This window comes from Cyprinus carpio, chromosome B1 (assembly GCF_018340385.1).
Source record: "Cyprinus carpio isolate SPL01 chromosome B1, ASM1834038v1, whole genome shotgun sequence".
Classification (NCBI taxonomy): domain Eukaryota; kingdom Metazoa; phylum Chordata; class Actinopteri; order Cypriniformes; family Cyprinidae; genus Cyprinus; species Cyprinus carpio.
This window is the reverse complement of record NC_056597.1, coordinates 37,184,389-37,198,807: the sequence shown is the minus strand read 5'-3', so window position 1 is coordinate 37,198,807 and position 14,419 is coordinate 37,184,389. Positions and strand designations below refer to the sequence as shown.

The following is a 14,419-nucleotide window of genomic DNA, read 5'->3' as shown; positions in this document are numbered from 1 at the left end:
CTCACAGCTCCTCCTGCTGGTCTTTGTGATCTATTTCTCTGTACGTGAGGGCGTGGTTGCTTGGAAACAGGGGCGTGGTTATTTCCTACGTTTGTGGAACGTAGCAAGTGTTTGCAGTCTGCTGTTGGCGATTTGTGTCACCTCGCTACACCTGAGCCGCTCTGTACTGTCCGCCCACCAATGGGGGTCATTTCTACAACAACGGGACACTTTTACGGACTTCTTTCCTCTGGCTCAGCAGAACCAGGTTCTGACCCAACTCAGCGCGACTCTGCTCTTCCTGCTGATTCTCAAGGTGAGCAAATGGGAATCAAATCCATAACTTTGCCATTGTTAGAAACATGCTCTACAGTTGGAGCTGCAGAATGCAACGCCTTAATAAATGGTGTAGCAAAGTCTCTACTATAATTTTTTTCAAGTGCTTATAAATATGTAATAGTGTGAGATGGTGTACTAGATGAAGTTCAGAACTTATAACTACAAGAATAACCATTGTGCCCTTGAGCAAGGCACCTAACCTCAGGTTATCCTGCTAATTTTTTTAAATATTTAAATAAATGCTAAACACACATCTGCAAAGTCATAAATTCCCACCTCAAGTTCTTCTCCTGTAAACATCAGGCCAGACATCACTAAATATTTAAAGGTTCTGTATATAATACTGACAGCTAGCAGTCCAGTCCAAATTCAGAATATTGGAGTGAGTTGTTTCTCCTTCCCCCTCCTACTCAGGCTCGATGCTCATGTTGCCAGATTGAGCACAAACAAGAAGAACGAGTGCAATTAACAATGGAAGGTCATGAGCCTTACGCTGTAAGCTGATGAGTTGATAAAATGCTCATGCTCACAGATTTTCAGATGGATGCTGAGGCTTTTTTATGTTGGGTAAATCTGCTGTTTCTGACCCAGTTCGTTTGCTGCTTCCATGGCTACGTGACGCAGTGTTTTCCGCCAACTGGCACCCCACATAACAAACATCTCAAAACATAAATTGGCAGTAGGTGAAATCACAGATACAAAAAAAAACAAAAACAGACATTCCGACACAGAACGCACATTTCAAAGTAGATGTGAAGATGTGTAGCAGGGCTCCTAAATGCATCAAAACATTTTTAACTGCACTCTCAAATGCTTAAGAAGAAGAGCGCTTGTTATTAGAGTCATGATTCTGAGCATAGTTTTTAACAGCAGATGGTTTTTAACTGCACTCTCAAATGCTTAAGAAGAAGAGCGCTTGTTATTAGAGTCATGTAATTTAACTGCACTCTCAAATGCTTAAGAAGAAGAGCGCTTGTTATTAGAGTCATGTAATTATACCTCAGCTCAGAATGTTTTCATGACACGAGATTAATGTAAACACAGCTCACTGTAAAAACCCTTGTGATTAGCTTCAAACTTTTCAAACTTTATGAATGATTATTTTAGGTTCAAGGGTGTGTAAGGACAGTTTGCAGAGTACTGCTGTTTTTAAAGCATGCAGCGTCATCTTCTGTTAAAACAATGCATTTGGAAAATCTCAGAATCGATGCAGAATTTCTCGATTCACTATGCATTGATTTATTTCCTCAGTCCTAGTATTTTTATGCTTCAGTACAGTCCAAAAATCTTTAAAAATTCTGCAATAATTAATTATATGAAAATACAAACCGGCGAGGCATTATTTATCACTCACTTCATGTCTTTCTTTTTAGGCATCACACCAGCTGCGTTTCATGAGAGAATGGGGTGTTTTCGGGAGAACGCTAAGGAGATCTTTCTGGGAGCTGCTGACGGTTGCAGTCACTCTACTCGTGTTCCTGTTGGCATACTCACACACCGGACACTTGGTTAGTACACACACACACACTGATGCACACCATCTGCAAAATTATTTAAACCACATGGAATGCACATGTCAGACTATGATTATACTGAACTGAATGTCCATATCTTTTAACTATGTACATAACTGAGTGAACAAGGACCTTGATTCTGCCTGAATTACAAATTTCCTACATAGGGAGGTAAAACTTGGCATGACCTTGTGTATAAACTGGGTATTGTTATTAGTTGTTTGTTAAGCCAAGCTTCACCATTGCTGTTACTCATACAGAGGGATTTGAGCAAACACACAAAACTAATGTAATAAATATCAGGGCATAGCTTTTTCCACACTATTTGGTGTCAGATCATGTGGCTTGTTAAGAAGAGTTGTGCTTTTCATTTTTAAAGAAGGTGCACAATCCCATAGACCAGAATATTACAGAGATTTGGGGGTAAGCAACCATCACTTCAACAACCACATAACAGTGCCCTAGCAACTGATAACCGTATTGTGGGTTAATTTGTCTGTACCTGTGTACTCATTTGTATACGCATGTTTGTGTTTGGATCTGAACACACCATCCTTCCTTCCTCCTGAATTATTAAATTAAAATTCCAAGAAATTCTAGGCTGTTTACATAAAGAAAAAAATAAAACGTTGACACAATGTTGAAGCGGATGCAAGAGACTGTTAAATTATCTCCCTCACTCAACTAGAATATTTAATGGGTCAATTATGAGCCATTAGTGAACTCTTAAAAGCAGTCTATTCTGATCAGTAATATGAATACTTATTTTCTGGATTTAGCCCAGAACAGTATGTATAATTTTTATTTTATTTTAAAGTTTAGCAAAATCTTAAGACAAGTACTATCTTTTTTCCCTTCTAGCTTTTCCACTCTGTCATGGAGGGCTACGGAACTGTTAGCTCTACTTGCTTGAAGTTACTAGGCTGTAATGGGCATGGACTGTTGTCATGGCGACCAGACAGTGGCTCCTCCCCATGTTCTGCTTCCTGTTTCATCTTCTACATTAGCTTCACTCTCCTCCGACTAGTATTACTGTGGCTTTTGATCTCGGCGTTGCTAAGGAACTATCGTCGGGCAAGGGCAGAACTGTACCGTCCAGCCGTTGACCTGCAGGACTATGAAATGGTGGAGTTGTTCCTGCGACGCCTCAAAATGTGGATGGGGCTCAGCCGTGCTAAAGAGGTCTGTGTTCTTCCATAATGCTTAAGATTCCCTGCCCTTTTGTCTAATGAAAGGTGTTACCAGCGTAGCATGTCAAGAATTAGGTCTGCTAGCATGTATCTGATGTATTTATGAACTCTGCGTATGTTTATGGAATCACAAATGGATGTTTCTACTCGACGCACTTGTTGTTTATCCACCGGGTATTTATTTTTATTTTTTTACCAAAATTGAATAGCTCAATTATCCACTGATCCCATTTTTCCTTCCATATATTGGTAGTATATTTGTAGAGCAAAGCAATTTGCAAAAGCAATTTCCAAAGCAATTTGCAGAGTAGAAAAGATTCCCCCCGAATCACAAGGTCTTGATAAAGCAGAATCTTATTAACTTTTGGTAACACTCCAAAGAACGAGCCATGAGCTGGTACCATTGGGTTCCTTACCCTGGGTTGTTCCCAGGGGATTGTCTTTATAAAATTATTCAGTAAGTTGCTTTGGATAAATGAGTATGGGGGAAGTCGTGGCCTAATGGTTAGAGAGTCGGACTCCCAATCGAAGGGTTGTGAGTTCGATCTCGGCCGGCAGGAATTGTGGGTGGGGGGAGTGCATGTACAGTTTCTTCTCTCCACCTTCAATACCATGACTTAGTAGTGCCTTGAGCAAGGCATCGACCCCCCAACTGCTCCCCGGGCGCCGCAGCATAAAATGGCTGCCCACTGCTCCGGGTGTGTGTTTTCACAGGTGTGTGTGTGTGTTCACTGCTCTGTGTGGGTGTGCACTTCGGATGGGTTAAATTCAGAGCACGAATTCTGAGTATTGTTTCACCATACTTGGCTGAATGTCACGTCACACTCACACTCACACCCAATACTCCAGAATAAACAATCACATCATAAATGAGTACTTGCTTCTTACCAATACTCTAGTATGTTGAATCACATGTCCTCCAGATTAAACCTTCATCGCATACTTTTGTCCTTTAAATTACCACCACCTTCTCTTGACCCACTATCCCTTTCTTCCCCAACAGTTCCGGCACAAGGTGCGGTTTGAAGGTATGGAGCTCCCTCCTTCACGTTCCTCTTCAACTAGTGACTGCAAGTCCTTGTGTCTTCCTCCTCTGGACACTCCTGAGGCTCCCCCAACTCCCGACAGCATTGACGGAGGATCTGAGGCCTCCTGGCATCCCACATCCAGCAGCCCTTGCAGTTTGGCTGAAGCCCCAGGTCTAGGACTTGGCCTCACTTTAGGTCTTGGGGTGATAGTTGGAGGCCAAGGCTGGAAAGAGAAAGCTGAGATGGAGGCAACACTCCGCAGAATCCTCCCAGCATTCGATGCTTTGCTTCTGCAGCTGGACCGGGTAACCCACGCCACAGAGGAACTGTATCGAACAGAGTGCCGCCTAGAGAGACTGCTGAGGAAGAGTAGAGGACGGGGCAGAGGGGTACGCCGCCACAGAAGTCTGGAATCTGCAGGACAGAAGAGACATAGATACAACGGGACAGACAGGAGTACACAAGTGGCAGAGAGTAGCTTATGTCCCCCAAGAACTGTAATAAGTGCACCTGCATCCGAGAGAAATCCTCACAAGAGAGATCGGAGGTCAAGGAAATCAGAGAAGTTCTCACAAACCACAAGTGCTCTTCCCACAAGCCTCAATAAGATGGACTTGAGTCCCCACAGGACCGATAGTCACCAAAAGACTCAAGAAACCCCTAGTACGATGGTGGCAGATGTTGACAAGACTGAGAAAGACCCTTGCAAGGTGGACTCGAGTCCCCTCAAAGCAAGTCCACCTGAGGGGGACAGTAGTCAACCTAGAGGCCAAAAGGCTAACAAGACTTCTCATAAAGTAAAAGGAACCTCCAACAAGGTGGACCCAAATTTCCAAAGGGATTCTGAGGTTGCTGGCTGTGCCAACAAACCAGTCCCTACCCCTGTTCCCACACCAGCGTCTGCTTACTCAACTGCTCCTGTTTCTGCCGTAACTACCCCTGTACCGATCCCTCGCTCCCACGAGTGGATTTCTCCCACCAACAGCGAGAACCTTCCCTCCAGCGTTTTCCGGCACCCTGCACACACTACTACGAATCCCACCCGCAAACGCAAGCACAAACCTCCCCCACTTAAAAATAAGGTGCACCCCAACACAGACAGACCTATCTCAGGACACCCCAAACCTTGAGACCCAAAGGTTCCACCAGTCAGTACACAAGTACAGGCAGGAATTTGGAATTGAGTTGTAAGGCTTAGGAACTCAAGGAATGTTGAAGCTCAATTTCATGAAGAAAGGAGGACCTGGTGACAGCAGGTTTTGTAACCAGGCCCACAAGAAGAGCGAAAGCAATACTAGTTGCTTAAAACCAAATAATCCACCATAGCCTTAAGTTCCAACCCACAAGTCCTTTGATTTTTAACGCCTTACTAAAAGTCTCAAGATGGAAACTGGGTGCAGGTCACCATGGTTTCTACAATCCTCAAGACGTTCCAGTTGATGCAAGTTGCCCTTTTCCTTCCCCACTTGCAGTGACCTCAAGTCCAACCTCTTGACCCTGGTGGTCAACTGGGTTGAAACCGACAAGAGCACACCTTGTGCTGTTGCAACAACCAAACAAACTCTTGAAAGAGACAGTGAAGGACTACAGCAGCATGCCTGTTGATGCAGGATGGCTAAAGCTTGATGGTATTTGTTGTACAATGTTTTTAGTTATGTTTGATGAAACTTACTTTTTTATGTTGTTAAAGGAAGCTATCTTAAGGTCATGGGTATATGTATCGCCCATTGATGCAGAATAGGCACAGCTTATTCAAAAAGGGCTCACACTGACAAACTCGCACACATACAGACATAAAAACACAACCAGATTGCAGGTACATATTTGATGCCATTACATAAATATAGAGCTATGCTTCGAGGTACTTATGCATAATTCATGCTTCTTAATATAATGGCATGTTGCGACAAATAGACACAAAAACATATCAGAAAATATATGAACTTGTACAATTTACCCACCTACACTTATACACTCACACTAACATACTTCTGAAGAGGCCATCAGGGTGCTAAACAACTAGTAATCCTCAGGATTTCAAATATATTTCTCTGACATGATTGCATGTCAGCTCCATTCAGAGGTTTCTCAGAGCGAAACGGACCAGAGGGCAAATGAGAAAAGAAGAAATTAGAAGGAAAACTGAGAGTAGGGAAAGCATGTCAGTAAGTGTGAATTTAAAGGGAGACCAAAAATTTGGGATAACGTAATAGTAGGACGTGAAATGTTAGATGAAGTAAGGAAAAAGTTTAGACAGAATTAAGACAAAGGTACGTCCCTCATTAAAGCACAACTCCCAGAATTCTCTGTATGGGGATTTGTTATTCCAGCAGGTAAAAGCGATGTTCCATAAAGCATTATTATTGTTAAGTAGTTTGTTAATGAATGAAAAACCAGCTTGTGATAAATGGAAGTATGTTTGTTAATGCCTTCTATGATGTTTTGAAGTTAATTTAAAAAGCACTTTGTATTGATGTTATAATATGAATGATTGTGATGACATCGGTGTGATTTAATTTGAATGTGTTATGGAAAATGTTTTGCAGAAATAATAAAATAAGCTTGGTACAAACATAAGAGATAGTTACAACAGCATTACTCTTCGTATAATTTTGCCAAAGCTTGCAACTCAAGTAACAAGAAGTTAACTTAAGTTTCTTTTGAACTTAGCACTTTATTTCCATGTCAAGCTTTAGTGCTTTGCCATATTTAAACTAGTATGTACTATTTCTTCACATACAACTTTCCAGAACTATTCTCTTTGAGTATTATACACAAGCTGCATCAGGATATTAACTACCATTCATGTATTTGTTTCTACAATGTGTTGATTTTATTTCTTTTGTGAAGTACTAAATCTTTGTTTACCGTGATGATTCTCAGGGACCCTCTTTTTAAAAACCCAAACCAGGATTTCATTTTTTTTGTTTGTTGTTTTCGGCTTTAAACAATACATGTATTGATTTGATGATTAGCTTAAGCACTCGAAAATATCCACTACAGGGAGTTTTGATTCTGTCAGAGGTCACTTCCACTACAGTAACGTTCTTATTCAGGCCATTCCAGATGAGTTTTAGAAAGGTCATGTTTATCTGTAAATATTGGTGTGCCCTTATGTAAATATTGTATTCGAGTGAGAATGCATTGTTTTAATCTCGTTTGCCTTAACCGCACTGAATAGAAATTTCAGTACACAAAATGGATCGCAGTATGCACAATCATTTCACACAAATGCTTTGGCCAAAGGAAAAAATAAGACCCAAAAAAGGTATGAAAGCTTTGCTATTTCCAACAGAACTATACACAGCAAAAGCAGTCATTTTAAAATATAATGGCTTTTTAGTTCTTTGCAGGATAGTATTAGCGCAGAAATATTTCTTTTTGTCAGAAAAAATAAAATTAAAAATCATGTCTGCCATTTCAAACCAGTCACACATGCCAAAACATACTTGCATGAACTATTGTAAAGTCTTATTTTTTGGTATTAAATGCTGAAGGTACAGTAATGTGTTGATTGAAGGTTTGACATTTTGTTTTGAATTGTGCTGTTGTACTTGTAACGTTGTAGCACTTCGCTTTACATGCTTTTGCACTTGACAAAGTCAAATAAAGAGTCTGACAGCTGAGCGTCTGTGGTTCCTGTGGGGCTTCAATTCAAGATATTGATTCACCATTCTTTTGTCTTTCAAATCACAACTAAAAACTCGTCTTCTCCACCCAATATCTTTTGACTTCTAATGTTTAAATTAACAGACAGTGTTGAGTGTAATGCATGATTAATTAACGAATTAATTACGGTAATTTATTTACATTTACCTTAAAAGGGCAAAATAAGGGATTGCTCTTATTTTTTTCTGATGTAACTGCATTAAATATAGGCTATAATAGAACAATTATATATTAAACAATAGTGGATTTAAAATAAGAAATTAATATTAAATGACAAAATGTATGTTTTAATAACCTCTAAATACTTTGGTCAGTTCAAGGATAATTAATGCAAATTTTTAAATAATTTATTTCAAAGAATTAAAAGACCAGTTTCATATCTATCTTTGTTGATTTAGAAAGCAGTTAGTAATAAGTAATGCAATATTTTTAGAGAGAGCAATTAGTACAGTAATCTAATTAAACTGTTGAAGATGTAATTGGTGGCTAGAAATTAATCATTTTTTTAGAGTAACTTACCCAACAGCCAACACTGCTAATAGTGAAGCTTTCAGTGTTAGCTTCAGTTCCTGTCTCTCGAGATGCCTTCATCTGGCCGATTTTTGAAGGCAGTGTAGATGTATCCTTCGCTGCCTTTGATATCCCACAATCCTGTGCGTTCCATGCCATGACAGTTAAGATAAAAAATAAAGAAAGTTGCTGCCTGTTGTCAGCTTGTGTGTAAATGTACGTTTTTGATCACCGGTTCCCCCTTTTGATGTAATTTCTAGCGAAATGAAAATGATGAACTTCTTAGATTTACAGTTAGAAAAGTCCACTCAGGAAAAATATGCAGTCACCAGTATATATTACAATGGCGCGCGCTATGCTAGAGCCTAACGGATCAGATCACGTGCTGCATTCGTCCAATCAATGCAACGCAAACCTTTTTCACAGACCATGAATTTTTTAAAAAAAAATCGTGTACATTTATAACACACTAAGTATTATGTTTGTACATTTATAACAGTAAGTTATTTTTAACTTCGCATCAATTTTCTCCTCTGAAGTGGACAACTATTTAACGCTGCCTTGGGGGTAATGCAGTATAGGAGACCGTTTCCACTGAATAAACGAAATAAAAAAGGATATAAACTCGCAATTGTAAGAACATATCAGTCTTTTTCTCCTCTGAAGTGGACATTATAACTCGCGATTGCAGTTTAAATCTCACAGTTGCAAGAAGAAAAGCCAGAATTGCGAGTTTATATGACGTAATTCTGAGAAAAATAAATCTGAATTGTGAGATAAAAAGCTTCACACCACCTTCTCTACTTACTGCCAATAGTCTCTCTCTTCCATAAAATACAGCGTCTACAGGAGTGAAGGTAAATCTTTACACCGTTTTCTCTTCTGACTGCCATTAGTCTCTCTCTCATTTTTCCTCTTATTAGAAAGTCGTGAAAACAGTAATGTGGAGTTTTTCTGTTGCTGTTTGAGCAAATGGGAACTCAGACATACATCTTATGTAGTCTCCCATTCACCACAATAGAAGTTTACCCGACCCTTTTCACATTTCTGGGTTTCTCAGCAGCAACAAGTAAACCTAGGTTTAATAGTTAACTCGGGGTAATGAGCAGTGTTAAGCATGAAATAAGCCAGGGTTAACCATTTCACGTGTGAAAAGCCCTAAATGTATCCAAGTTGAGTTGTTAGTTTTAGAAAGGTGCTATAAATAAAAATAATCAACTCCTCATATAAAGTTCATTTACACAATACACAGGCATACACAAGATTTAGACAGTAAATGATGTCAGAAGTATACAGAGGTTTGACTCAAGAGTGAAAGTAGACTCTGAACAACAGCAGTATTTGCACATTTCAGTGTTTTATTTGGTAGCGAAGCGCACACATGCACACACTTCTGATGTGGTTTACCGTACACTAGCTGTTGTTCTGCGAATCTGTTGTTCTATCAAAAACTCATTAGATAAGCAATAACCATCACACACAAAGAAAACAACAGGAACCAAGCAAAACGGTTGGACCGTTAATAACACAGACCATTTTGATATATTTAGAGAAAAACAACAAGAGAAAATGAGTGTGTGAACACAAGTTTGCTCTCTAGAGAAAGAAACGTGTGGATGAAGATGGGCAGAGACAGGAAAGCGTGTTAACCGTGTGCGTGTGCAATTTAGTCGTACTGCTAAAAACGGCTGCTGATAATGCCTGTGCGTGCGTTTACATCCATCTGTCAGCAGTCGGAGCAGCGCTTTGTGAAATTCATTCATACAGTCACAGCGTTGAGTGAAGCTGTGTCCCGGCTGAGCAGCTCTCTTACTTCCTGTGGCACGTTGGGTGGTTTTAAAGGTGATCAAATCTTACTAACACCAAACCTCACTGCCCTCCGCCTTCAGGGTTGGATTGGTTGGTCTGGACTGATGGGAACGCAGCGTCTCTCGGTCTCAGTTTAAAACACGTCACGGGTCTCTCGCTAGACAAAGTCTGTGAAATCGTCGACGGTGGACACAAGCCTCTTCCTCTGGCCGGCGTCTGGGTTCGCAGCAGAGCCGGAGGGCTGGTGGGCGGGTTTATTCTGCATGGGGGCGTGGCTTTGGGTCAGAGAGACTGCGTGAGTGGGGCGCGACTGAATTTCCTCCTGAGCCTGTTGATGGAGAAAACATCCTCCATATATTATATATATATATATATATATATCATACAGTATATATATCTATATATATATATATAATTTCATAAAGTATAGATACACTGCCAAACAAAACTTTGGGGTCATGTTTTTTTTTCTTCCCAATCTAACAATATAAGTCTTTACTATGACTTGTTATCAGCTGAACACATCCTTACTGAATAAAAGTATTCATTTCTTTCAAAAAAAGACTACGTATATAATGTAGTGACCACTAACTTTTACACAGTAGTGTATATTGTTACAAAAAATGTCTATTTTAAATAAAAGCTGTTCTTTTGAACTTTTTATTCACCAAAGTATCCTGAAAAAAAGTATCACAGCTTCCAGCTTCATTGTTTTCAACAATTATAATAAATCAGCATATCAGAGTGATTCCTGAAGAATCATGTGACACTGAAGTCTGGAGTAATGATGCTGAAAATTCAGCTTATTTTAAAGATTATAAACATAGAAAACCATTATTTTAAACTGCAATAATATTTCACAATAATACTGTTTTTATGTATTTTTGATCAAATAAATTTAGCCTTGATGAGCAGATGAAACTTCTTTAAAAACTTTTTTAAATGTACTGATCCCAAAGTTTTGAATGGCAGTATTTTCACATTCAAAGTTACATATAGATATAGACAGATATAAATATAGAAATAATATGTAATTATATATATATATATGAGCTTTTGTACCCGTGTCCTGATCCTCTTGATGTGTCTCAATCTCGCCAGCCATTTTGAAGCGTAGGCATCTGATGGGTTCGCTCTACACTGATGCACCAGCGATGCCATCTACACAAGACAAGAAAACACTCATTAAAAAGGTTCAAATGCAATGTGATCATTTAAAATTACTGCTTAAAGAATGAAAACAGAAGCTGTGACCACCTTCTGAATTCTGACATATTTTCCAGCAAAATGAACAAGAAAGAAGCGTAGCGTTGGAGCAGATTTTCTCTGTCAGTTGTTGATTGGACTGTGAAAGGCGAGCGCCGTATGCTGGAACACACTTTGATCTAGGATAGCAACACGCTGCCAGGATTGCACATAAATTCCCAAACTAAAGTACTTTGTCTCCTAAAGTTCCCTTGCAACCATGGAAACAAGAAGTTAATAATCCACCCCAAAGTAGTCTGTGTCCCAGGTGACACCTGAATTCTGCGTTCATCCTCCCCTGACCTGCATGTGTTGCTAATTGAAGCCGGAGGCAGTGGGCCGTGCTCTCCTGGAGCCGGCAGTGATATGGAGGGCCTCAGAGGCCAAACAGCCTTATTACATACTCTCCAGTTATCAACAGTAGATGGGAAGAGAGCTACCCAAGAAAAAACTGCATATTTATGCTAAACAGACTGTGTGGTGAGAGCAACGGTCTTTATTAGTGCTTTTAGGCAAACATGGTTATTACTGCGCTCGCTCTGCATCCTTTCCACATAATGAACACCTCAGATTATGACATATGATTTTTGCACCTGAAGAAAACAGCCACTCCAACCACCTAAAATCATGTAAAAGATACTCCGAAAATTGCACTTACATGAAAGTAATGTGACATGTTGCTCAAATAAAAGTTTTTAGTATCTAGCCAAAAACATACTCGAGTGAAAGTAAAAAGTACTTAAGTACTAAAGTATTTAAAAAAAATTAGAAATAACCTAGCCAACACTTCTGGTTTAAGCATTTTAAATCTTTTTCTCAATGTTAAGTGAATTAATTGTTTGAATTGCAATGTTGTCAGAAAAAGAAAAGGCCTTTTTTTTTTTTTTTTTTTGCAGGGGAAAGCAAAAAAAAACTAGTGCAGTCAAACGATTAATCGTGATTAATTGCATCCAAAATAAGTTTTTGATTACATAATATATATGTGTGTACTGTGTATATTTATTATGCATATATAAATACACATGCACATATATATTTAAGAAAAATACAGTATGTTATGTTTATACATTATATATATTTATATATAATATAAATGACATGAATATAAATATATACATGTAAATACATGCAAATATTTTCAAAATATATACTGTATGTGTGTGTATTTTTATATACTTAATAAATATACACAGTGCACACACATATATTATGTAAACAAAAACTTTTATTTTGGATGCGATTAATCGCGATTAATTGTTTGACAGCACTACAAAAACACAAGGTGCAGAGGTCAAAAACATCCGTGTGTAAATAGAACAAACTATGGAAGCTTGTTTCCACTGTGAAATAAAAAATAAAATAAAAAGGTATCTGCAGCTTTTTATCTCACAATTCTGACTTTTTTTACTCACAATTCTTTAATACTCACAATTCTGAAGTTAATATCTCTCTGTGGACTGTTCTGACTCATTTAAACTTAATTCTGGCTTTTTTTTTCTCTGTCTATAAACCTTTTTCTTAATTCTGTTGTGTACAAAGATTGTGAGATTGTGTGTGTAACCAAGGGGAAAAAAATCTGAAATTAAGAGAAAAAATCAAAAATTTAAAATCAAAACTCCAAAATAAAGAGATATGAACTTACACTTCTGGGTTAAATGTCCAAATTTTGAGATACAAAGTCTTGCCCCACTCACAGATAAATTTTTTATTCTGTGGCAGAATTAAGCTTCCATACTAAACAGAAAAAAAAAGAGACAAAAGACAAGAAGGTGTCTTACATTGGCGTGGAGTGCCATCTGTCTCACGAGCAGCGGTAGATTGCGGTCAGAAACGATCTTTGCCACACTGGTGTCGACCAAACCCTCCAGATCTGAAAGAGGAGGAGGAGTTACAGCCTTAATGAGCACACACACACACACACACACACACACACACACACACACACACACATCTGAATCAAAGTGGTTTGTTTCACCTTTCCGGCACTGCAGCGTCACCAGGTTACTCTCGTAGTCCAGAGGTTTTATAAGCACCTCCACAAAGTTGAACTGGCCCTAAACGCATGAACAAACAAGATATCATCATTTAAACGTGCTTCTGAAAGAACGTGGCAGCAATGGAAATGAGACGCACGTGGACTCTCACACACACCTTGATGGTGCCGAGTTTGTACTCCTCTCCGGAGTCGTTGTAAACCACCACTACAAAGTCGTTCCCAATGTGGCGTTTCTTATTGCAGCAGCCCTTGTCGCTCTCGCGGTTCGGCATCAGAGTGGCTATATGGAAAATCGCTGCAGAGGAACAAAACACCTGCATTAGCTTCAGCTCCTGCTCTGAACGCTTTTTATGAACATCACATAATAATGAGCATCACATAATAACGCTCAAACACTCGAAGCCAGCACTGACTGGAGTGAATAAATACATCATATTACACATATTTGACATCTTCACAGGTTTGCTTTTATTTTTTTTATATAAGTGGTAGGGTTCTTCTAGGAACTTTCTTATTGTTTTGTTAATAAATATTTATAAATAGTAAATAGTAATGGAATGGTAATAATAACTACATCTACTAGTAATAGTAGTAATAATAAATAATAATTAGAATTAATATACCTACTACTATTTAATAAATATTATTACTATTTTTATTAATTAGTGCTGTCAAACGATTAATCGCATCCAAAATAAGTATTTGTTTACATAATATATGTGTGTGTACGGTGTATATTTATTATGTATATATAAATACACACACATGCATGGATATATTTAGAAAATATTTACATGCATACATTTACATTCATATAATTTATATTATATATAAATATATTTAAAATATAAACATATTTTTCTGAAATATATACATGCATGTGTTTGTATTAATATATGCATAATAAATATACACAGTACACACACATATACTATGTAAACAAATACTTATTTTGGATGCGATTAATCGTTTGTCAGCACTAAAATATTAATTATTATATTATTGTTGCTAAATCAACAGTGACTAAAGAAGTACTGACTAAACAAATTATATTCCTCATACTTGAGATCTTGTTTGGTAGTTTTTTTGCTAAGTGTTACTTTACTTCTAAGAACTTTATAATAATGATAATATTAAATG

The 14,419-nt window shown here is 38.2% G+C and overlaps 2 protein-coding genes across 2 annotated transcripts in view; one reads left to right on the top strand and one right to left on the bottom strand.

Moving 5' to 3' along the window:
- Positions 1-7,677, top strand: part of LOC109080669 (polycystin-1-like) — an 86,128-nt gene extending 78,451 nt beyond the window's left edge. The window contains 4 exon segments of the mRNA XM_042717349.1: positions 8-295; positions 1,692-1,826; positions 2,694-3,014; positions 4,026-7,677. Coding sequence (XP_042573283.1) covers positions 8-295; positions 1,692-1,826; positions 2,694-3,014; positions 4,026-5,180 — 1,899 coding nt within the window. The 3' untranslated portion in view covers positions 5,181-7,677.
- Positions 7,678-9,566: 1,889 nt separating this feature from the next.
- LOC109091729 (tuberin-like) overlaps positions 9,567-14,419 on the bottom strand; it is a 45,559-nt gene continuing 40,706 nt past the window's right edge. Inside the window, exons 39-43 of the mRNA XM_042716087.1 lie at positions 13,435-13,574; positions 13,259-13,337; positions 13,062-13,153; positions 11,101-11,199; positions 9,567-10,366 (exon numbers count right to left, since the gene is read on the bottom strand). Coding sequence (XP_042572021.1) covers positions 10,196-10,366; positions 11,101-11,199; positions 13,062-13,153; positions 13,259-13,337; positions 13,435-13,574 — 581 coding nt within the window. The 3' untranslated portion in view covers positions 9,567-10,195. The remainder of the gene's footprint in view (positions 10,367-11,100; positions 11,200-13,061; positions 13,154-13,258; positions 13,338-13,434; positions 13,575-14,419) is intronic.